At 34.6% G+C, this 25,276-nt stretch overlaps 2 protein-coding genes across 2 annotated transcripts; one reads left to right on the top strand and one right to left on the bottom strand.

Moving 5' to 3' along the window:
• Nucleotides 1-8,666: 8,666 nt before the first annotated feature.
• LOC127138267 (galactan beta-1,4-galactosyltransferase GALS3) lies at nucleotides 8,667-12,082 on the bottom strand. The gene is made up of 2 exons (XM_051064680.1): nucleotides 10,654-12,082; nucleotides 8,667-9,173 (listed from the first exon to the last, which is right to left on the bottom strand). Exons 1-2 carry the CDS (start codon nucleotides 11,853-11,855, stop codon nucleotides 8,828-8,830), a joined length of 1,548 nt encoding a protein of 515 aa, XP_050920637.1. The 5' UTR covers nucleotides 11,856-12,082; the 3' UTR covers nucleotides 8,667-8,827.
• Nucleotides 12,083-14,380: 2,298 nt separating this feature from the next.
• Nucleotides 14,381-19,600, top strand: LOC127108347 (3-phosphoshikimate 1-carboxyvinyltransferase, chloroplastic). Its single transcript, XM_051045814.1, has 5 exons — nucleotides 14,381-14,498; nucleotides 15,597-15,693; nucleotides 19,025-19,170; nucleotides 19,226-19,283; nucleotides 19,435-19,600. The coding sequence occupies exons 1-5, from the start codon at nucleotides 14,381-14,383 to the stop codon at nucleotides 19,598-19,600; spliced, it is 585 nt and encodes a 194-aa protein (XP_050901771.1).
• The last annotated feature ends 5,676 nt before the right edge of the window (nucleotides 19,601-25,276 follow it).

Here is a 25,276-nt window from a genome sequence, read left to right as displayed (position 1 = left end):
CTTCCTCTTGGTTGTATCCTTGTGCGACCAATCTTGCTTTATTACGAACTATGATCCCATTCTTATCAAGTTTGTTCTTGAACACCCATCTTGTTCCTATGATGTGCTTGTTGTCCGGTCTTGGTACAAGACTTCAAACTTGATTCCTTTCGAATTGGTTGAGTTCTTCTTGCATTGCTATTATCCATTGATCGTCTCCTAAGGCTTCATCGACATTGGTTGGTTCTATTTGAGATACAAAAGCCATGTTGAGACAAGCATCCTTGAGATTTAGCCGTGTTGCAACGCCTTGGCTAATATCACCAATAACTTTATCGATCGGGTGATCTCTATGAGTTCTCCATTCTTTCGGTAGATCATGATGTTCTTCAATGATTGGTGAGTCATCTCCTTGTGGTATTGGTTGATCATTTGGAACTTCCTTTTGTTGTTGTGACATATCTATTATATCATCATCATCAACAACAATAATGTTATCCTCTTTCGAGGGGTTAGTTTCATCAAAAGATACATGCATTGATTCTTCAATAGAAAGAGTTCTTTTATTGAAAATTCTAAATACCTTACTAGATAGGGAGTAGCCAAGGAAGATACCTTCGTCGGATTTCTCATCGAACTTACCAAGGTTGTCCTTATCATTGTTGAGGACAAAACATTTGCACCCAAAAATGTGAAAGAAAGATATATTGGGCTTCCTTCCTTTGAATAGCTCATACGGAGTCTTTTTGAGAATCGGCCGAATGTTGACACAGTTGCTTACAAAACATGCTGTGCTAACTGCGTCCACCCAAAAATATTTAGGAAGGTTGGAGTCACTGAGCATTGATCTTGCGAGCTCCACCAAAGATCTATTCTTTCTTTCTACGACACCGTTTTGTTGTGGTGTTCGTGGTGCGGAGAAGTTGTGGGAAATTTCGTGCTCTTCGCAAAATTCTTCAAAGAATGTGTTTTGGAATTCTCCACCGTGGTCACTTCTTATGGAGGTTATTGTGAGGGACTTCTCGTTTTGAATTTGTTTCGCATACTTCTTGAAAGCCTTGAAAGCATCACTTTTCTGCACTAGAAACAATGTCCACGTATATCTAGAGAAATCATCAACAATAACTAAAGCGTAAATATTACCTCCGAAGCTTTTCGTTCTTGATGGACCGAAGAGATCCATGTGCAAGAGTTGAAGTGGCCTAGACGTAGATACAACATTCTTGGATTTGAAAGTTGTCTTGGTTTGCTTTCCCTTTTGACATGCGTCACATAGCTTATCCTTGATGAACTTAATCTTTGGAAGACCAACAACTAGATCATGTTTTATCAACTTGTTCATGTGCTCCATGTGAATGTGCGCGAATCTTTTATGCCATAGCCAAGCCTCGTTGTTGTCCGTCATTAAGCATTTTACCTTCAAGGAAGAGTCATCAAATGAAGTCATAAAAATATTATTAAACCTTTTACGTTTTAGCAAAATGTCATGGGTGACTTCATGTTCTATTAAACATTCATCCTTTGTGAAGTTGATTCGGAACCCTTTGTCACACAATTGACTTATGCTAAGTAGGTTGTGCTTTAGGCCTTCAACATAAAGGACATCTTCGATGATGGTAAAAGGAGGTGCTCCAATGGTTCCTACTCCAAGGATCTTTCCTTTATTGTCATCACCGTATGTAACATATCCTTTGGCCTTTAAAGATAGATGTGAAAATTTGTTGAAGTCACCTGTCATGTGCCTTGAACACCCACTATCAAGATACCATTGATTTGAGGAGGTATTCAAGCATACCTACAAAACAGAGTTAAGTTTTATTAGGTACCCAAATTGCTTTGGGTCCTTCAAAGTTAGTTCCTTTCTTAACCCATACATAATGGCCTTGAGCAACACTAAAGTTTCTAACATAACATGCATTAGGAGTATGACCTTTAATACCACAATAGAAACATGTAGGCTCAAAGTTGCTTTTATATCTAGGGGAATAAGATTTCTTTTTATAATAAGATTTGTTCCTTTTCCTATTATTATATTGATGAACCACTTTAGGCTTGTTACTTTTATCTAAAGGAATTTGTTCTTTAGCTTTTACAAAAATGGTCTTGTTAGAAGTTTGTTTAGCAAAATTTAAATAACCTAAACCACTTTTATCATTTGAGTATCTTTGACTACTAAGAACATGTTCCAATCCGATTTGACCTTTTTCATATCTTTCAATAACTCTCTTCAATTGAACTATTTGAAAAGCAAGTGACTCACATTTAGTGCATGCAAAATTCTTGATTAATTCTTCCTTTTCATCTTTGAGATTATTTTTCATTTTCTCAATATTTTCTTCCAAAGTTGATATTTGATTCTTTTGAGATGAAATGGTTTTGTATAGAATTTTGAATTCATTTAAAAGTTCATCAATTGCTCCTTGAGCATCATTATCAAAAATTGAAAAGTTACTACTAACCTCATCATCTTCATCGTCGGAATGATGTGATGCCATCAATGCTAGATTTGCGCTTTGATCACTATCGGAATCCGATGAAGAACTTTTTGCACCAAAATATTTTCCTAGTCTTTTTACAAGAAGCATAAAGTTTTCGTCCTCTTCGGGATTGTCTTCTTTCTTCACAACTTTGGATTCAACTTTTAAGGCAATGCTCTTGAATTTCTTCTCTTGGACCTCATGTTTGTCCAATAGTCCAAGTTCCGTCTCATATTCTTGAAGCTTTCCGAATAAAGTAGAGGATGTCATTGTTGATAAACTTTTCTTTTCGAAAATCGCCGTCACTTTGGGTTGCCATTCTCTTGTTAAAGACCTAAGCACTTTAAGATTAAGTTCATCATTAGTTAGTGTCTTACCAAGTGCTTTCAAGTGATTTGTCAAATGCACAAATCTTTTTTGCAAGTCGAGGAATGATTCTCCTGGTTGCATTCGGAATAACTCGTACTCTTGACTTAACGTGTTCAATCTAGATCTCTTGACTTCGGTCGTTCCTTCGTGAGTTTCTACAAGAGTATCCCATATTTCCTTTGCCGTTGTACATGTTGAGACGCGGAAGAATTCATCCATTCCAAGTGCACTTTGTAAAATATTAATCGCCTTTTTATCATAGAGAACCCTTTTCTTATCATTATCATCCCATGATCCTTGTGGCTTTGTTGAACTAGCACCGTTGACAACCGTTGTAGGAATAAAAGGACCATTTTGAACCGCCTCCCATATGTCACTTCCTTGTGCTTCTAAATGTGCCTTCATACGGATTTTCCAAAAGTCGAAATATTGACCGGAAAACAAAGGAGGCTTGTTACTACTACCACCATCTTTAAATACACGATCATTATTTGCGGAAGCCATCTGAATCTTTAGGAACAAGTTACCTATAACTTGCTCTGATGCCAAATGTAAGTTGTAAATGCGCCTAAGAGGGGGGGGGGTGAATTAGGTGGTAAAAAATTTCTTCGATCTTGTTTTCGGTTCTAAGTTATTTTTCGTTTAAGTGCTGAAAAATAAACTGCGGAAAGTAAAAGGACACCGGAAATTATAGTGGTTCCCTTCACACTCCGAAGGTACTCCACTCCCCTTTCGACTCGAAAGAGATTTCACTATAGTTAGAATTATTGTACAGCCTACTCACACCAATGGTGATGCTTACTATCTAACCTATAGGTAATCAAGTGTATGAAGAACAATCCTCTTCAACACTTCACTTGTTTCCAACAATCCTGGACAACAAGGTATGATACAAAAATCTGAACTTAATTAAAAAGTTGATGATGAATCTTGAATATATTAATCACTTGGATTAATCTTCCCCTTTGGAAATCAATCACTCAATGTAGTATACAAGTGTTCAAACCAAATGATATGTATTCTTAGCAAGGTATATGAAGGTTTAATGCAAAGAATACTTTTTTAAGAAAGTTTTTGGACACTTGATAAAAATCTGAGTTTCTATAAGAATGATTAATTGAAAGTGTTTTCAAGAAAGGAGGTGGTCATAAAAAAATGAGTAATGATGTTTATATATTGCTACAAACACCTTTTCAAAGAGGTATAATTTTCTTCATAAAAATTAGTGAAAAGGTATAAGTATTTGAAAACATTTTTCATGAAAAGAGGCCAAGAAATGCTGAAACGAACAGTGTTAACCGGTTAACCAAATGGGTTAATCGGTTAACGCATCTAACGTTAACTTCAGAATTTCAAATATAGGGTCGTTAACCGGTTAACGCATCTGGTTAACCGGTTAACACTATTGAAACACGGAAAAAATATTTTAAGTAAAATGTGTTTTTCATTTCAACATGTTAAAAAATGGTTAGGTTAAATATGGAAATGCAAAACATGATTGTTGAACACTTGTATACTAATTTAAGAGTGAATTAGATATACCTTAGAAGTGATTCAACAAATTTGCAAAAGTGTTGGCTTGATAATGAAGCTTGAACCAAATGTTGCTATGCATATGTGGCTTGATTAACTTGATGCTTTGAATTCTCTTGAAGCTCTTATCTTTTTGCATTGATACATGTTGTCTTCATCAAAATTCTTTGGATTGAAGCATGCTTCTACACTATCACATCTATGTTAATGGTTATTTTCTTTGTGTGAGGATTAAGTATCATATAGGCTAATGTGTTATGATAGCCTACAAAGATCATTGGCTTACTCTTGTCTTCCATATTTCTTCTCTTTGCATCAGGAACATGCTTGTAGCACAAGGAACCAAATATCATTATGTGGTTGGCATTAGGCTTCCTTCCTGACCAAACTTTATCATGGACTTTGTTCACAAATTTATTTGTAGGATATATATTTAAGATGTAAGCAACATTGGATACAACTTCACCTCATAGCTCATGTGGTAAGTTTTTCTACTTCAACATGCTTCTAGCCATGTTGAGGATACTCTTATTTCTTCTTTTTTCTAGGTCATTACGTTTAAGAGTGTATGGTGCAATGCCTTCATGAATGATGCCCTGACTTGTGCAGAAGGAATAAAACTCCTTTTAGGTGTACTATCCTTCACCATCTGTCCTCAAGATCTTGATCAGTTTCCCACTTTGTTTTCCACCAATGCCTTGAAATCCTTGGAGATTAGCAAAGCTTCAATTTTTGCCTTGATTTGGAATAACCACAACATCCTTAAGTACTCTCCCACAAATGTGATGAAGTAATTGTTCCCACCATAGCTAGGAACTTCTAATAGTCCACAGATGTCTTAGTGAACAACATAATTCTCTTCTTTGGCCCTAATAGGTAAGCTAGATTTGAAAGCTAGTATGGATTGCTTTCCCACCAAGAAAACTATTCATGAGTTTTCAGGTGTTTGCACCTTAGGGACTTCAATTACCATTCCTTTTGAAATTAGTTGGCTTAGAATTTTGTAGTTTAAATGGCCATACCTTTTATGCCATAACTCAACCTCATGTTCATGAGATAGTGCAACAAGGCATCTTAACTGAGATATTTGGATGCATACCTTGAAGGTTCTATTTCTTGACAAGTAACCTTTCAAAATAAGTATCCTTTTGTGATAAAAAATCTTCAAGTAATCAGCCTCCTTAAGTACTAAGAAGCCCTTTTTTGCCAATTGACATACACTCAGCAAATTATATTGCATATCTCACACTAGTAACACATTCTTGATCACAACTTACTTACCATCATTCCTTTGTATGACTATATGAATCATTCCTTCTGCTAGAATGGAGTTGTTGTCATCCAGCTTGATGATTTTTCTCTTGCTTGCATCAAAGTTAATTATCCAATCCCTTCTTCCAGTCATGTGTTTACTGCACCTTGTGTCAAGATACCAGTTTTGAGAGTTTGACATCTTATCATCCGTTGCAACCATGAGCACAAGTGAATTTTAATATGAGCCAGAGTTTTCTTAAGCAAACTTGGCTTCTTCTTCACCATCTTTGGGTTTCTTTCCTTTTCCAAACCAACATTCTTCTGAATAGTGTCCCATCTTTTCATAATTATAACATTTGACCTTCTTTTATCAAATATTTTCTCATTGTTCTGATGTTTGACAGTCTTTTCATCCTTCTTGCGCGAAGTTTCAGGCTTGTCTTCACCACATTTGTGTTTCTTGCTTTTGTCCTTCCACTTATCTTTGCTTGCTTCCAACTTACAGAATTTTGCAAAAAATGTGTGTTTATCCTGTTTTTCAATCTCTCTTTCAGCTATCTTCATCTCATGGGCTTCAAGTGTACTCTGCAACTCTTCAATTTTCATGTTATCCAAATCTTTAGTTTCTTCAATGGTCACCACTATGTGATCAAAGAAGGGGGGTCAATGTTCTTAACATTTTCTCAATAATTTTCACCTCATTGAGAGACTTACCACATTGTTTCATTTGATTTTTCAAGGTTAGCAATCTTGAGATATAGTCACCTGTCTTCTCAACATTTTTCATTTGCAATAGTTCAAGTTGCCTCTTCAATGCTTGTAGCTTGACTTTATTTACTTTTGCATTGCTACCAAAATATCTTTCAACCTTATCCCAAACTGCTTTGGAACTGGTTTCACCAGCAATTTTCTCAAACACCTTGGATTCAACACTTTGGCGAATAAGAAACAAGGCGTTCCACTCTCTCTTTTTATTTTCTTTATGATTTTTCTTCAGTGCTACAGTTGCTCCATTAGGAAGAGCCTTAAGTCCTATTTCCACCATGTCACTAACATCTTGTACACCAAAGATCACCTTCATTTGCGTCACCCACTTGTCCTAGTTCTTGCTATCAAGAACATATAAGTGTGCTGCAAGGTTTCCATGACCCGCCATGATTGATAACTCAATCAAACACACGGGTTTCCAAGAATCAACCAAGCTCTAGATACCAATTTGTTAGGGAAAAAAAAGAGAAAATATCACAAAATGAGCGAGAAAGAGTTTATTAATGTTATACTATCAATTACAATGAAGGGTGATATTTATAGGCACACTAGCCATCTAAATCAAATTTAATCAAATTGTCTAAACAACATGATATATCCACCCGATTATATGATATACATACCCGGTATGTCTAATTAAAACTGATATATCTGCCCGATTATATACTTAACACCGACGAAATAACCACAATAGTAACAACCTAGCATTTATGATTGCTTGAATTACACTCAACATGTTTATGTTATAAGATGTCGGAATTTATCTTTAGTTTAGAAAAAATAAATTTAAAAAATTTAGTATAATATTTTTAAAATGTTTTTATAAAAATTATTTTTAAAAATACAAAAAAAGGTCTATTTTTTTAAACTAAAAAAAGCATGTCTTAATTTATAATTTTAATTCGAATCAATATAGAGAAAAAGTTAATTATAATATAATCAAATATATCAATCAATTATACACTTCTCTAATCACGTTTAACTCCTCCAAAAATGAAATCAAATCATTTAGACCGATTGATGGTGAGATGATCCAAAAGAAGTTGATTCACTCAATTGTTACTCTTATAAAATTAAGAAGAAGAAAAAAAACATATTTATATCGAAAGTAGGTTAATATAACACCCACAATGATGATTTATCTATAAAGAGCGTTTTCATGAATTTCAAGTCTTGTGTTAAGGCGGTGATTTAGAAACATAAAATAAGTTGTTGGAAAAGAAAAAAGAAAAATGAAAAATGAATGATGTGAATTACTAGTAAACTCACTTAAAATTCCTAAAATATAAAAATGTGGAATGGTGGAGGAAACTACATAAATTCAACAGAAAATTGTATCATCAATGAAACAACATAAAGTATACAAAGCTTATTTTATATTGCATTAACTAACTCAGAGAAAACAGACACACAAATAAATTATTCCTTGTTTATTGATACCGACTTCTCAAAAGCCATGTCTTATTTTTCCTTTAATATTTTTTTATGTTTAAGTCTTTAAGAGTCTCAGTGCACTATTACTATTTTTAAAGAAGTCTCAATTAACTCTTAAGAGACCAAACACTGAAAATACTCATCTTAACATATACTCCAATCAAAAGAGAAGATAAAATAATTTTTTATTTTGTTGTAAAAGTTAATTTTATCGTAAACATAATGAGGTGTTAAAGAAAATTACCAGTACTAGTAGTAGTTAGGAGGAAGCAATGATTGAATCATGTTGTAACGGAATAAAAACAAGAGAAAGAGCACTCATTGTCACCCACATGTTCTTTTTGACTTGTCCAAAAGATAATCCCTTTCATTAATGACCTGTTCCTAAATAAAGAGTACAGAATTTTCCTTTTTCACAGAAAGGCATGGATGGAGTCCATTTGCATCAACACTTACAACTAGCTTTCTTCCGAACGCGTACGAATGAATTTTTTTTGTTGGCTCATAACAAGTGCCACTCTATTTTTATCACCACAATTGCAATGGCAATTCTGTCATAAATTTACTACACATTTATTTTCGAATATGTTTTTATTAAGTCGATTAGGTTAATATTATTTTTTATATAAATTTTCTTTATAAATCTTTTATCTCGTTTATAATAATATAAATAAAAACTGATGCTGGCACGCCTGCAAAGTAGAAGAGAAACAATAGACACCTTCCTCCATATGGCATCATGTATGGATGGTATTCCCACAATGCCCCACACCGACAGCATTATTGAAACCATTCATCTTTATTCATTATTTAATTTTTACAAATATATAAAACAATAGAATTTTTAAAATATAAACACAAAAGAAACAAATATTGATCATATACCCATCTGTAAATACACGAAATTTAAAAATAAAAATGAACCGTTCAATAAATTTCTATGCTACGACAAAAGTTAAAATATTTATATGGAGTAGTTTATATATAAAAAAAGAATAAAATATTTGAAGCTGTCATAGCTTTGTCTTCTGTACTCTGTTTCCAATCATCTTGAGCTCAAATTTCTTGATCACACCAGCAATGTCTCTCAAAGTTGTATCCAACCCATAAGGTGTTTTGTCATATGTGGTTTCTGTTGAATTTAGAAACACTTTACATGATTCTCTTCTTTGAGCTATGGTTCCATGATAATGAAAATATTTTATTCTTCCTTCCGTGTTGTGAGTTGTTTTTCCATCTAAATTCTGTGACATGTGAACACCAGTTGCAAATAGCCTACGTGGTTGCACTGCATATTTTCTGTCCCTTCTAATCCCTTTCTTCACATCTTTGTACACCAGCTTTTCAATTCCCCATTTCCTGAAAATTCATATACCCATGTGAGAAAAAAATACACATAACATGGCCACAAATAATAATAACGATAACACTACACCAATTGTTGTTATCAAAACAACTGTAAAGGCAACAAAGACATTCCATTTCATAACTCAATACGACCTTTTCCAACTTTCTATGGTATGCCAACAAAACAAAAAAAATTGCAAGGAAATTGGGCTGGATTACGTATTCTAATTCCGTGAAATTAGAGCCGTTTTTAAGGTCGTGCAAGATAGGTTCCTAAACTTTTACTTAGTAATTTTGTCATGGCTAACCTACATGTGGCCTCTAAAAACTTACGGGGACCCTTACTCTTTACAAGGTAAAATCTCACAATCGGAAGATATGGGAGATACCAATGGATCAACATCAAACGGACCAAAAAAAAACAAATTTTTATTTAAAAATAATTCAAAATATAGAACTTAAATTTGGACCGGTATGTGTGGATCCGGATTACAGCTGGATTTAAGAATTGTTATGGGACTGTGAACATTGTAAACAGGTATTATAAGTATTAATCAAAAGGATTTGAGTGCACAACAAATAAATATGTCGTGATCAACCCATACTTTTGGAAAAGGCAACGACTCAAGGGTCCTAATCTAAGATCAAAATCAATATGTACTCGTATATGTGTGAAAATTCAGAAAAAACATCATCTCTCTATGCAACACGCCTCTGTGAATTTTGCACTAGTGGACCATGCAAGCAATAGTTTGTATATAAAGACCGACACCAATCTAAATGCTCATGAACATTATCATCACCATATAGCATGCTCAATACTTTTTTCAATTACCACAATTAAGACGATGTAGAAAAGTGCTACTACTATAAAATCTTTACCCAACTCAACATGAAAAAACTTGTGAATAATTGAAGTCTAGTTATGAATATTTGGTAACACATTAAAGACTTGAACAAAACAAGACCAATTTCTTAATTTAAATAGTTACCAAAATTGTCCAGCTAATAAATTAGTAGTAAGAAATTATTAATCAACTTAGAACAATGTTCAAAAGAAGACCCCACATTGACCTGTCTGAAGAATGCCCATAACAAAATCCAAACAGGTGGTATGCAATAATACATACCACATAAATCAATCAATCACTCCACCCCCCACACAAGGAAAAATAACAATCTTCAACCACTCAAGATCTACAAAAATATTTAAGCAACAAAACAAAATAACTATACAATAAAAAAAAACAAATTTCCATCCTCTAAATGAACTACCAAATTAAATGTTAACCAAACCCCATTACTGATTCACTTCATAACATCACACTCTAACAATACACAACACAACACAGATCCACTACAAATCTTGAAAATTTTAACCAATTAATTCCATAACCGACACAAAAATTCAGTTCATAATCTGCATCAATTTCACAGCACAATCATAACAACAAATAATCAAGTTAAAAGATAGAGAATGAGAACAATGTACCTATAGGTTTTTCCATAATCAGAAGAATGGCAAAGCTGGTTATTCATTGGCATCTGTTCAATTGTAAACTGAGAGTATTCCGATAGCGAATTGAGCACCGATTTAATCGTACTTTTAGGAGGAACATAGATATACTCATCAACATCAAAGAAGAACATCCATTTCCCCATAAATTTATACCTATGTAAACAATCATTCACAACCATAAACTGATTATGATAATACCCATCGAATCTCTCTTGATCCCTAATATCTTGTAGAGTCACATATCCAAGTTCAATCCATGGTTTCAAAACTTCATAAACCTCTGCATGAACACCACCAGCATCATGAATCACAAAATGTGAACTAGGTCCAAAGAATTTCACATGGTAAGCAATCCATTCACGAACTCTTTGTGGATTCAAGTTCCCGTAAAGCGATGAGCCACAATAGAAATAATCATACTTAGGCTTTGAAGTGAAAATCGAAAAATCTACCGTTCCGTTTGGTTCGTTAAGAACTTCGATTCTGTCGGTGATGTTTAAGCTTGTGTCACCGCCGCCGGAAGTTGAAGCGTAGAGAATCAACTTCCCGCCGGTGTTGTCGGTGTTTAGCGGCTCCGAGAAGGTACAGTTTATTATCACAACCGTGTAAACACGACCGTAGCCCCAGTCAGGAAGCATCTTGTAAGCAACGGTGGTGATTTTTCTCGAATCTCCGCCACCGGAGCCGGCGGAGATCCACTCACACTCGTAAGTCGGTTTACTATAAAGATGAAGAGGCTTTGAAGCTATACCGATAATGGCGAAAGTGTTTACGCCACCGCGATAAGCTCCCATGGTGACGAAGTTATAAGCAACAGAACCGTAAGGGTTAAAAGCGCGTTTGATAATCCCGTTTTCAAGCACACGTTCATTGTTAACTAACGGTGGAGGCGGTGGAGGTAGATTTGGAACAGAAGCTAACTGTTCAGTAACGGTAACAAACTTTTCCGTTACGGTTATGTTGTTTGCTGTGGCTGTGGTGTTAGGGAGTGTTTGGGTAACTCGTGAGATACAAAAGCGAATATCAGAAGCTGAAATAGTGAAACGAGAAGGGATGAATTGAAGGAAAGTAGCGACGGTGCAGAGAAGGAAAAGCGTTGTTATTAAGAGCTTAAGTTCCGCGGCGTAGTTGCCAAAAAGTGATATGAAGAGCTTTTTTTCTCTTTCTTTGGCCATTATGGTTTTTTCTTCTTCTTCTGCTTCTTTGGAGAAGAGAAGAGAAGAAGATAAGCACTTTTTTTGTTCTGCTTCTTTGGAGAAGAGAAGAAGAGAAGCGCTTTTTTTTTGTGGGTTTGGAATGAGTGGGGTGTGTGGTTTATAAACCGAGTGAGGTTATGATACAATTAGAAAGGGAATGTTATGATTTGTGATTGAAGGTTGTGTAATAACTTTGAGATTATGAGATTATGCCGACCATTAAATTTTTAAATTACTGTAATTTATAAATTTTTATACAAATATTTGCTTTTTATTTGATTAGATTAGATATACCTATAAATCAACTATATTTTCATTAATATAGAAAAATTAGATTCGATTTTTGTTTGTATGAATTCATTGATAAAAAGATTGAATGGATACATCGAATTCTATTTGAGTGATTAATGATATGATTTTTTAATTGTGCAGATTAACTTGCTATTTTTGATGTAATAGTTCACATGTTTTGTGTTTGTTTTTTCAACGTCTTTCTAATAAAAAATTAAATAGAGGTATCAAATTTCAATTAATTTCTTAAAAAAATAATTAAAATGATTTAGTAAAAATAGGAGAATTTATTGTTTACTTGATTTAAAAGTATATAGTGAACAGAAATATTATACTTTTATTTTTAAGTTCTCTTGTATAATTGTATTTGTGTGATAAATTTAACTATTTATGGTCTATTTTGTGAGCAGGTTTTTTTTTTTTGAATAAGTGTATAAGAGTTTTATATCATTTACAACATTATTTATAAATTCTTTCAAATCGTTTATAATTTATCATTTTTAATCTCAATTTTCCTATAGTCAATACTTTAATTTAGTTATAATAATTAAAAATACATGCTTTATTAGTTAGTTCAACATTTAATTAATAAATACTATAATATAATATGTAGTTACTTATCAATAAATTTAATTTACTTTACATCATATATATATATATATATATATATATATATATATATATATATATATATATATATATATATATATATATATATATATATATATATATAATATATATATATATATATATATATATATATATATATATATATATATATATATATATATATATATATATATATATAAAATTATTATCTATAATCTATAACAATACATAATGAAAATCTTTTATTTTGAATAGTCTATGTTTTATTATCTTTATTCTTATTTTATTGTAGAATTTATTTAATAGTTTTTATCGTTATTATTAATTTTTATATAATTTTTTATTATAAAATTTTACATGCTGTATTTTTAAAAATTATATTTAAATAAAAAATATTATTTTTATTTTTATTGATGAAAGTATTTCTTTTCCTGTTTTGTCTTTTAAAACTACTTAAAAGTTACTAGAATAAAAATTAACTACTTCCTCTTTTTATATTTAGATATTGTACACAATTGAAACCATATTTAACTACATATTTCACATATATTCAAATATAAATAATTAAAATTAAAATTAAAAAAAATATATCATACACACACGTATGTATAGCGGGTATATGGGACAGGACTGTTTGTCTGAATACTTGAGAGTAAAAAATTAAATTATAAGTTGTTTTAATTTTTTTCTAAACTAATAAATGTAGTTAATTTTTTTAAACAAATGATATATTACAAACCTATGATGGTGGGACTTTTTTTAGAAATAATATCTTTTATAATCACTTCAATCAAATTTACTTTTGTTAAAAAATATTATCAGTATTTAGAAACGTGGGTTATCTTTAATAAGATCAATGAAATAATCAAAATAAAATCTTCTCAAAAAATTTGGATGTATGACTACGCAAAGATTAAGCTGATTACTTTACGAAAATTTTAAAATTTTGTATCGGTAATATTGTTATTAATATACTATTGCTATGTTTTATGAAAGTGACTAAAATTAGTTAGTAATATATTTTTTTTTAAAAATAATTAATGTTCTACTAAAATTTTAAAAATATTTTTGTAAATAAATTTTTTATTTATTTTGGAATATAAAAATATAACACACCAAAATTTAGTTTTAATTTCAATTTCCAAGTAATATATAATTTGGGATTTTTTTTTTTTTGCATGTATAGGAAATACTATAGCTACGGTTAACTGTAGTGTTGTCTGTTAATCACCGTCTGATTCGGTATTAATTGTCTTAATTTCTGTTTCGGATTACGGTACAACCAATGAGTTAACTGGCTTTCCGATTAATCATGTTTAGAGAAACAGTTACGTATTATGGTAAAAGAAAATAATAACAAGTAAGGGAACAAAGAAAAGGGAGATTAAAGAGGTAGTACCCGTATGGGGAAAATGATTAAAAAAACTAGGGAAAAGATAAAAAAAAGAAGTTATTTAGTTTGGGAAGAGAGAAAAGCAAGAGATTTAATAATTGTTTATGAAAAAGCTATTGTAATTAGAAGTAGTACTAAAAAAGAGGCAAAAAGATGAATAAGACAGGGTAGGTCCTAGGCAATTTTTATAGATTGGGAAAGAAAAAGAAAGATGGAGAGATGCAATCGGTTGGTATTGGACTTGTTACCGTTAGAATTAGAGGTTGGAACTATAAAGAAGGTGATAGAAATAGAAACAAAACTCATGCTGGCTACCGTTTTGGCGTCAAGTGTCAACACACCCTACGTTCATATCGTTTTATCCCTTTGATTGCCGGTTACCACAGCATATTTTTGGAATCAAAAGTAGGATTTGTATACAATATGCATACATGTATAATACACTATTCGATCATTATAAAAATATATATAAAATCTTTAACATCATTTATGTTGAGCTCACTCCATACTTTAGTTTTTATTCGATCAAATTACTCTATCTTCAAGTTTGTATTTGATCTAGAGATATTGGAATCTATAGAATCTCTCAAACATAAGGCCTAAAGAATGAAGTGTTTCTGGGGGAAGAGATTAGAATGTATTGAGTGTTGAATTGTAATTTCTTGTGTCGAAGTAGGTTGCTCGACAGAAATAAAGAAGTGTCGAATCACTTAGTGTGTTGAGTTGTGTTAGTGTGTCGAAGTGTCGAAGCATGTTGTTTCACATAGGATTTCGACTTAGGCCTACTTTAGTAATGTTAGTTATTTTGGGCTTTTTTAGTTTTGGATTTTGACTTGAGGTCCAAGTTAACTTAAATCTATAAATAGAATGAGTAACCCTTATTCTTGTAATGAAGTGAATAAGGTATTCATAACATTGTAATTCACAGTATTTTGCAGTTGCAAAGTGAATAAGAAGTTTTCCACAATTCTTGGGCAGAGAGAAACTCTGCAGAATTTAATTCTCCTTCCCTTTCGTCGTTCTTTACTTTCTTTCTCCATTGTTCTTCTCTTTTCATTTTTATTATATGGGTGATAACTATCTTGTTCATCAAGATTGATTGAAATTCTCCATAGGTTTTTGGAGATTTCCAACATCTGATATCAAGAGCTCCGATTGAAACGATTTGTGGGAAGAAAATCACCATGGCAACGAATCATCTAAACGGGCAATTTCCAGCAAATCTTTTGATTCTCAAGAACAACAATTATGAGAATTGATGCAAGAAGATAAAGGTTATGTTATGTTATCAAGATCTTTGGGATCTTGTGAAGGAAGGAGTATCAACGCCTGCAGAACACGCGACAGATCAAGAAAAGACTGCACATAAAGAATTGAAGAAGAAAGATTATAATCTCTCTTTATGATCCATCAATGTGTTAATGCAGATAACTTTGAAAAGGTTAGTGATTCAGAGTCAGCGAAAGAAACATGGGAAATTCCGGAGAAGTCATTTGGAGGCACGGAGAAGGTGAAAGATGTGAGGTTACAAACTTACAAAAGGACGTATGAATTGCTTCAGATGGAAGACAATGAAAGCATAACTGATTTCTTCGCCAATGTTATGAAACTGGTTAATCAAGTCAAGGTATGTGGAGAAGTGCTGACATCAAAATCTGTTGTTGGAAAGATATTGAGATAGTTGACTCCAAAGTTCGACCACGTGGTAGTAGCCATAAAAGAGTCGAATGATTTGTCAAAAATGACAAAGGAAAAGCTTCAAGGGATGCTTGAATCTCATGAACAAAGAATGGCTGAAAGAGCTGCAGGAAAGTTGAAGAGTGATATGGCTTTGCAGGCTCAATCTGAAAAAGAAAAGAAAGACAAAGGAAGCTGGAATGGCAACAAAGGCAAAGGAGGCTACAACAACTCGACTGGTTGAAATCAACAAGAAGGAAACTGGTCAAATCAGAGAAAACCCTAGAACCAAGGCAACCAAAGAGGTGGTGGTTAAAAGCCAGACAAGAGTCACATTCAATGTTACAATTGTCAGAAGTATGGTCACTATTCTAGTGATTATCTAGAAAAGCGAAAGAATCAAGAAACTTATGCAAAGCTGGCGAAACATGAAGAAGAAGAGACGTTACTGATGGTTACAACAAGAGATGAAGAGAGATTCAAGGACCAGTGGTACTTGGACTCAGGATGCTCATCACACATGTCTGGAAGGAAAGATTGGTTTGTCAACATAAATCCCTAAATGAAGAACATGGTGAAATTTTCAAATGACAACACTCTAGCAGCTGAAGGTGTTGGTGATGTTCTGATTATGAGAAAAGATGACAAGAGGCCAGAATGTCAAATGTGTTGTACATATCAGGCATGAAGAGTAATTTGCTCAGCATATGGCAGTTAGTCAAAAAGAACTACAAGGTGTCGATCAAATACAAAATGATGAGAGTTCTTAACTCAAATGGAAGGTTGGTCTTGAAGGCTCCAATGTCTCAGAATAGAACCTTCAAGATTTAGCTTAATATGATGGAGCATAAGTGTCTTGCAACAACAGCCAACAGAGATGAATGGATGTGGCATTATAGACTTGGTCATCTCAATTTCAAAGACATCAGAGATTTGAAGAGAAGAAATATGGTTTCAGGATTACCAGAAATCGACATTCCAGGTGAAGTGTGTGAAGAATGTGTGCAGGAGAATCAGCATAAGAACAACTTCAGTAAGGATGCAAGAAGCAGGTTGAAGGTAATCCTTGAAGTCATATACTCTAATGGTGGAGAATATATGTCGAAAGACTTCGAGGCATTATGTGTGAAAGAAGGGATTATGCATGAGGTGGTGCCACCCTACACTCCACGGCAAAATGGAGTCACAAAAAGGAAGAACAGAACCATCATGAATATGGTTAGAAGTATGTTGAAAGGCAAGCCTCTACCCAAAGAATTATGGAGAGAAGTTGTGTCGACTACGACATATATCCTGAATAGATGTCCAACGAAGAAGCTAGAAGGAATCACACTAGAAGAATGTTGGTATGTCGTCAAGCCTAACTTGAGTCATCTGAAGGTGTTTGGATCTATAGCACATAGACATGTGCCAGATCAGTTGAGAAGAAAACTTGATGACAAGTCAAGTCAGATGATCCTGATAGGATATCATTTGACTGGAGGATACAAATTGTTCGACCCAGTGAATAAGCAAGTGGTGATCAGCAGGGACGCGATCATAGATGGGCTTAAGGAGTGAGATTGGACTGAGAATGTCAAGAAAGATTTTGTGAGAATCTTATGTGAAGAACCATCAATTGAAGTGGAAAGAGAAGTTCGACAAAACGAAGTCAAAGGTGAATCAGGCCCAAGCAGATCTCAACGAACAAGACACATGCCTGCAAGGTTGCAAGAATATGTGATTACATCAGATAATGTGGTTAATGAAGAAGGTGAGCTAGTACATTAGGTTTTCTATGCAGATGTCGAACAAGTCAATGCAGTTGAGGCATTGAGAGATTCAAAGTGGATGAAAGCAATGGACGAAGAACTTAAGTCAATCGGAGTCAACAACACTTGGTCACTTGTCGAATTCCGCCAAGATAAAAAGGTAATCGATGTGAAGTGGGTATATAAGGTGAAGTTGAATCCCAGAGGAGAAGTGACTCGACACAAGGTGAGACTTGTGGTGAAAGGATTTCTTCAGAAAGAAGGAATCGACTTCAATGAAGTTTTTTCACCTGTTGATAGGATTGAAACAATTAGGTTGATTGTTGGTCTAGCAAACATAAATAACTGGAAGATGTGACAGATGGGTGTGAAATATAAATTCCTGAATGACCCCTTAGAAGAAGAAGTTTATGTTGCACAACCAGCTGGGTTTGTGAAACAAGGCGAAGAAAAAAAGGTGTACAGGTTGCATAAAGCCCTATACGGACTAAAACAAGCTCCAAGAGCTTGGAACAAGAAGATAGTTAGATTTCTAAGGGTGAAGGAATTTGTGAAATGCAAATTTGAATATGGAGTATATGTAAGAAAAAGTAAGAGTGAATTGCTTATACTATGTGTCATACCCCGATTTTGGTCCTAAAATTTTTCATTTTTTTATTTGGCACGTGGCCTAAAGTTCATTTGCATACATTCATGACCAAAGGCAACCGACCATTCCCAAATCCATATTTTTGTTACACATTGGTCATTGTCCAGGCCTTTTTTATCATGGTGCTTTTGATTATAAAATGGATTTTAATTATTTGACTTTTTAATTTTCAATTTGATTTTAATTTCGAATTAAGTTTAATTCCAAATTTCAATTTAATCTTAATTGTTTATTTTACTAATGATTCAAACTCTAATTGATTTTAATTTTCAAATAAATGTTAGAATTGATATCAAAGTAATTTTAACAAATTATAGATTAATTTGATTTTAATTTGGTTTTTACTGATTTTTTATTATTATTATTTAAATTGATATTTAAATTAGTCTTGGATTATTTCTAAAAATCCATATCCATTTTATAACCAAACACCCATTTCAAATCAAGGATCAACCAAATTTTCATCCATTCATTAATACCATACATTCATTTTCAATTTCAGACTATAAAAATTACAATCCAAATTCACACGGCCTATGATCATATTCCGAACCACAATAGCTCCATGATAACATCCATCCTACCACAATCGTAACAGAGCAACATTAAGTCCATAGAATTTCAACATTAACAAGCCAACACTCCTTATTGACCAACAGACCTTCATTCTGACCTCACGCAACTGAGGAACATTTTCTAACTTACCAAAAACCTACACAAAACAAAACCTTCCAACCACTTCAATAACATAAATTATAACATGAATATACACTAATAGAGACGAGAAAACAACCAAACAAGCAGTTGTGGAAGGCAGTGGGGGATTGTTTCCCACGTGTAGAGAATCTAAAGGTGAAGTTAATTTATTCCTTGGAAATGCCGGTGCGGCAATGCGTCCTTTGACGGCAGCCTTGGTTGCTGCAGGTGAAAATGTCTGGATCTATTAGCAGTCAGTACCTAACTGTTTTGCTTATGACAGCACCGTTGGCTCTTAGCGACGTTGAGATTGAGATAATTGATAAATTGATTTCGGCTCCGTATGTTGAAATGACTTTAAAGCTGAAGGTGATGCTTCTAGCGCCAGTTACTTCCTAGCCGGTGCAGAAGTTACCGTTGGAACTATCACGGTTATAGGCTGCGGGACGAGCAGTTTACATGGAGATGTAAAATTTGCTGAAGTTCTTGAAGGATGGGAGCTAAAGTTACATGGACAGAAAACAGCGTCATAGTTACCGGGCCTCCACGAGATTCTTCTGGTCGGAAAGTGTTGCAAGGCATTGATATCAATATGAACAAGATGCCAGATGTTGCCATGACACTTGCTGTTGTTGCTCTATCACCAAGCCTCGTTTGAGCCAAAACCTGCATGGAAACGTGTTACAAAAATATAACCAACCATCAACCAAAAGCCACAAACTTCTAATGAATTATGCTTTGTCCTACCACCTTTGTCGGAATACCACGGAGTTCACCATCAAACGAACCGGATAGATCACTTCTGCAATTTTGTTTTGAATGCGTGAAGAAATCGCGTTCTGGTTGACGTTACAGGGTTACACGATGCTATCACACTTGGGTTGACAACACGATGGAGCTGTAAGATTGAGAAAAGAAGAATTCGTCATGTTTATACTCAGGGGATTACACCGACAAATTAATGGCTTAAATGTTTCTTACAAAAGGGATACGAAGGAAACATACCTATCATTAGAAATGGTGTTCAATTTCGCTTTTAGCGAACATTGTGATGCAGCATATACACAAGAGTTGAAATTCTGTCAGCAGCATCCCATTGCCAAACCTACAACCCAGTTTCAGTTTTCGAAAGCAGTAGTTATTCCTCAGTTGAGAACTCCAACTTCGAGTTACCTTGATCCCGACAAGGTATCCTCGCAATAAACGCCAGAAGCCTCTCACTGCTATTTGTTTATAGAAACAGCTGACCATGTCAGACCATCAAAACGGAAGTGCACAAGCTTCCAATGGAAAATCTAATGCAGCTGGTTCGGCCCATGCTATTGATCTGACTACGTTTCAAACCAGACAAAAGTCATTCTACAATCATTGGACTGAAGCCATAGCCTTTTTAACTGGCCAAATCCTGCACGGTACCAAAGACAACAATTCCAGCATAAATTAATCAACTATGTGATACACATGAAAAGCATGAACAAACACCTACTCTTTGTTGTTAAGTCGTCACATCCTGTACGAACATCCATTCAGCTTTGGAACAAATAATTTCACAGTTGCACTCACTGTTTGAAATTGGGCCCTGTTCATGATTAATTTCATTGTTACCAAGCTCAATTGTCGCCTGTTATGCTTCTTGCTGCAAGGGCTTTCAGGATTGAAAACCAGGATGCCAAAATATTCGCCTCTCCGACCACAACTTAAAGTATCAACAACGGAAATTGTTGAATTTTCATGAATATTATGATGTCATAAGTAGAGTAAATAAGAAGTTATTAATCTAAACTTGTGAAGAAAATTACCTCAGCATCCATGTTCGAATGAGAGGCATAGCAACTCACACGCAGGCAATGCATGCCCATTCTTCTGTTGCGGTTGGCATTCAAGGTACTACCAAGGCAATGGCAACTATGAATAAGCAAATGGAACCAGCAAAGCAAGCCAAAGTTATGCAGGAATTCCATAAACAATCGGCACATGATTGTAAACCTGCAGAATAATAATTGACAGCATTAAAGAACTATGACTGACGCACACAATCCGTGAAAAGGTCAACATAGAAAGAGTATGATGTAAATTCTGCCTTGCAGAATAAGCAAGAATTTCATTCTTCTGAATCAGCAACAGTATTGGGTAAATCTGGAGCAGCCGCTTCATCAATGCCTAATGCCAATGATGCTTGTCAAATTAGCGATACCAACATTAACAAAGTTGAAACACCACCCATCTTGTCCAGTGAAACATCTTTAGAGAGACTAAAGATTGCTGACAAAGAACCTGTACTGAGTCACAATAAATCAGCGACCTTGTTCCAAGATGTTAATTGTGGTGATGCCACTAATGCTTTACAGGTTCACAACAATGTCGTGTCAAGACAGAAAAGAACGGGCCAACCAGCATTAGAAGAGCAGGCTTTGCAACTGTCTGAAATTGAACTTTTAGATGCAAAGTTAACACAATTGAAGTTGGGGCTGAGATAAGCAGGCTTTGAAACTGAAGAAGTGCAGGGAGAATTTGTTGAATTTGTTGGAATTATAGCTGCAAGCAACCTACATCATACCATGAGTAAGCCAAAACACGAATTGTAACAGAAAAATAGGAAGCAAGAAAAACAGAATAGGAGCGTTAAACCAAGGCCTTGTGAAAACCGAAGCTCTTCATGTTTTCATTGTTTTTCACTGCAGTAAAAAAACATACAATTACCCAAGGCAGTAAAGATTCGAAAATATCCCAAATTGGCATTAAGACAAAACAGAGGGAGAAAGCATGAGTTCAGAATACCTTTTCCAAATCTAGCATCAAAGAGACCGATCCAAATTATGAGCACCGAAAGGACTTGGCAGAGATACTTCTTGGATCCACCATACCAAACTGAAAACCCTAATTTGTTGGACATAAATAGAGAGGGAGAGAATCAGCAAGGGGCACGAAAAAAATGGAGGCGGACAAAAAACTCCACCAAGAACCCTAATCCGAAAATCAAAAAGAAATCGATTGAGAGAGGCGAAGGGAGAAGGTTCAATCATTACCTGAGCCGTCGTCGTCACCGAAGGTGAGCTTTTACTTGAGTCTCTTTGGGAACCATAAATTCGTGCTTTTCTTGGAGAGATGATGAGCGATTGGGAGAGAGAACCTGAGAGGCGTGAGAGTAAAGGTTGTGGGTGATTGGGAAGGGACGCGATTGAGAGAGAGAAGTTGAGAGAGTGAGTGAGATGGAGAGCTTCATTTTTGTCTTCGTGAGGAAGATGATGAATCTTCTGAGATTTGCGCCACCCTTTTCTTTTCCTTTTATTTATTCTTTTTAAAAAATAAGTATTCAAAACCCAATTAAATGACATGTCTAGTTTTTTTACAATTTGCCATTTACTTTGGTCTGCTGGTATTATTGGTAATTAAACTTTGCAATTCCCACCCAACAGCCAGGCGGCTAGGGTCACGTTTGGGATTCCCCCCATTTATTTTAATTAATCATCCATTAATAGACCATCCCATTTTTATTTCTATTTTAATTCATACTTTAATCTATTCTGGTTTAATATCTAAGTTGTTATTAAAATTATAAATAATCATGAATCGCCTAGTGGAGAAAGAGTACTGTCATTGTCTTTAGTGGAGCGGGTTCAATACTTGGGGATAGCATTTTTTGTGTGTGTTTATATTTGTTATGTATATATTTGTTATGTTTATTATTTTATTTCTTTTTCTATATAGTACCTTTGCTATTTATTTTAATTTTAGGTTATTAATCCCCATTTCCATACCCTTGTAAGTCGGTTGCTTTTTTAAGCATCGCCATCAACCTCACATAGCTTACTCTTGGGCTTTCTTACAATGAGCCGGTTCTCTTGCACTTACACTCATACTTTGCATTATTTGTTGTTTGGGCCCGATTTAATTGTTTCATGATCTTGAATCCCCATTTGACAAAATGTACTTCACTTCCCCGATGTGTAATAATTTTGTACTGTTTTATTTCTTTATCTGTTTGACTGTTTAGTTAGATACTAACACAAGAATAAAATCAACCATTTTCCAAAAAATACAAAAATATGACTCGATCCAACATCGAGTATTTTCTCAATAACCAAATCAATTCATTTCTCCCTCCTATTCTATTCCATTTCTTTCAAACTTTCATCAAACGCTTGATTCAACGTCAAGCCATTTTTTCTAATAAAAACTCAAAAAATATTAATTTATAGTTAAGACCTTTTCAATAAGATGGAAATGGAACGTGGTGTATACCGCGCACTCCGGAGACTAGGATTCGAGATGTATATCTCGCCAATCCTAGCTCTCGTCATCATCCAAATTTATCCACTTTGTTTTCTCTCAAACACTCATTCAAATTTCTCTTAAACGTCCATCAATACTTGATCTCGTGTCAAGTCATTTTTCACAACAAAACTCAAAATACCTAATTCTTATTTAACATTTTTTCAATAAAGGTGGAAATGGAACGTGGTGTATACCGCGCACTCCTGAGATTAAGATTCGAGACGTATGCCTCGCCTATCTTGGCTCTCGCCATCGTAAAAAAATTGTCAATGCGGTTTCTTCAAACCCTTTCTCAATCAAATTCCAAAATACTTAATTCCTATCTTAATCTCTTTCAATAAAGATGGAAATGGAACATGGTGTATACCGTGCACTCCTGAGGCTAGGATTTGAGATGTATATCTCGCTCATCCAAGTTCTCGCCATCACTCAAAATACACCCAACCGATCAAACTCTTCTCTCGCCGCCGTGCGACTAATCAAAAACCTTTTTCATAAATGAAAGATATATTGTCTTAAGTGATACAAAATAATGTTTCGGCCACGATTGTTGAGTAGAGATAAATGACGCTTTTCCGAATGTAGATTTATAAATCCGTTCGATGTGTGGTGTGCGTCCACTCCTCATCTGTTTTGGGTAAAACAATGTTTTCATCGATTAATACAGTATAGCTTTCGCTAAAATCGACCAACAAACAAACATTTTTCTACCAAGAACTACGTAAGCCTTGACTTCTCTATTGAAATACGTAGGAGCAGGATTTGTAAATCTTGTCAGGCCCACCAATAAAAAACTTAGGTTTAGTCCTTCGTCAAAAATCCAAAAACATTCTCTTCTCATCCTTTCTTTCTTTCCCACCTAATAACTGAAAAGCCTAATATTTTAACTAACACTAACGCACACAACTGACCTAATGGTTCTCATTAAGTACAACGGACGTGAGGGGTGCTAATACCTTCCCCTTGCGTAATCGACTCCCGAACCCTGATATTGGTTGCGATGACCATATCTTATCCTTTCTTTTGTCTTGGGTTTTATCGATATTTTCCCTTTCCTTTTTAGGAATAAATAAAGTTCGGTGGTGACTCTGTTCAGTCCATCATTGCGAGCGTGCGATCGCGCTTCGCTTTGAAGTCGTATCCCCATTTTTTTTTCGAGGTGCGACAGATGGCGACTCTGCTGGGGATTCAAAATCAATCCATAAGTGAGTCAAGCCTAGTTAGGACGTTTGTGTGCCTTTGTTTGTTTAATTTTGTGGCTTTTCCCTTATTTGTTTCCTTTTAATATCTTTATTGTTATATTGATATTTGTTGTATATTGGTTCCACCGTGTTGGGTACTTGGATTTTGATTGCAAACCTTGTGGGAAAGACTCTACACCCGAGTCTAGAGTGAAAAAAAACACAAGATAGGACGATGGTTGAGTAGTACGGACTCCCGAGGTGGATACTTCGTAAGAGTCGGTACGAGAACCTCACTTAGAGTAGATTCTTTTGCAAATATTGTCGCCTGAGGTGTATACCTCGTAAGCTTCAATGTTTCAAAGGGGTCCATGACTCTAAGAACCTTTAGAACATTGAACTCCGGCCAACTAGAAATGATGGTTGCGTAGTATGGATTCCCGAGGTGAATACTTCGTAAGAATCGATACGAGAACCTCGCTCAGAATAGACTCTCTAGATGGAGTTGACGACCGGAGAGTATTTTTCGTAAGCGTCAAACCGTCTTTTGAATCCATGACTCTGAGTACCATGTCTAGAACCCAGTCGATGGTTGCGTAGTACGGACTCCCGAGGTGAATAATTCGTAAGAGTCGGTACGAGAACCTCACCCAGAATAGATTCCCTTGATGGAGTTAACGACCGGAAAGTATTTCTCGTAAGCGTCAAACATTCTTGTGAATCAATGACTCTGGGGATCCTTTGTAACAAAGCCCTAGATCATACCCAGTGAGAACCCCGTTTTGGAAAAGCAATCAAATTTATCCATACCTCAGACCTTTGAACCTATCCAAAGAAAAAACAAAAAAAAACATTGCATCCATCCATTCATTGCATAC

The sequence above is a fragment of the Lathyrus oleraceus genome, chromosome 1 (genome assembly GCF_024323335.1).
Source record: "Lathyrus oleraceus cultivar Zhongwan6 chromosome 1, CAAS_Psat_ZW6_1.0, whole genome shotgun sequence".
Taxonomy (NCBI): Eukaryota; Viridiplantae; Streptophyta; class Magnoliopsida; order Fabales; family Fabaceae; genus Lathyrus; species Lathyrus oleraceus.
Note: the sequence above shows the minus strand (reverse complement) of the source record. Positions and strands in the feature narration are given on the sequence as shown.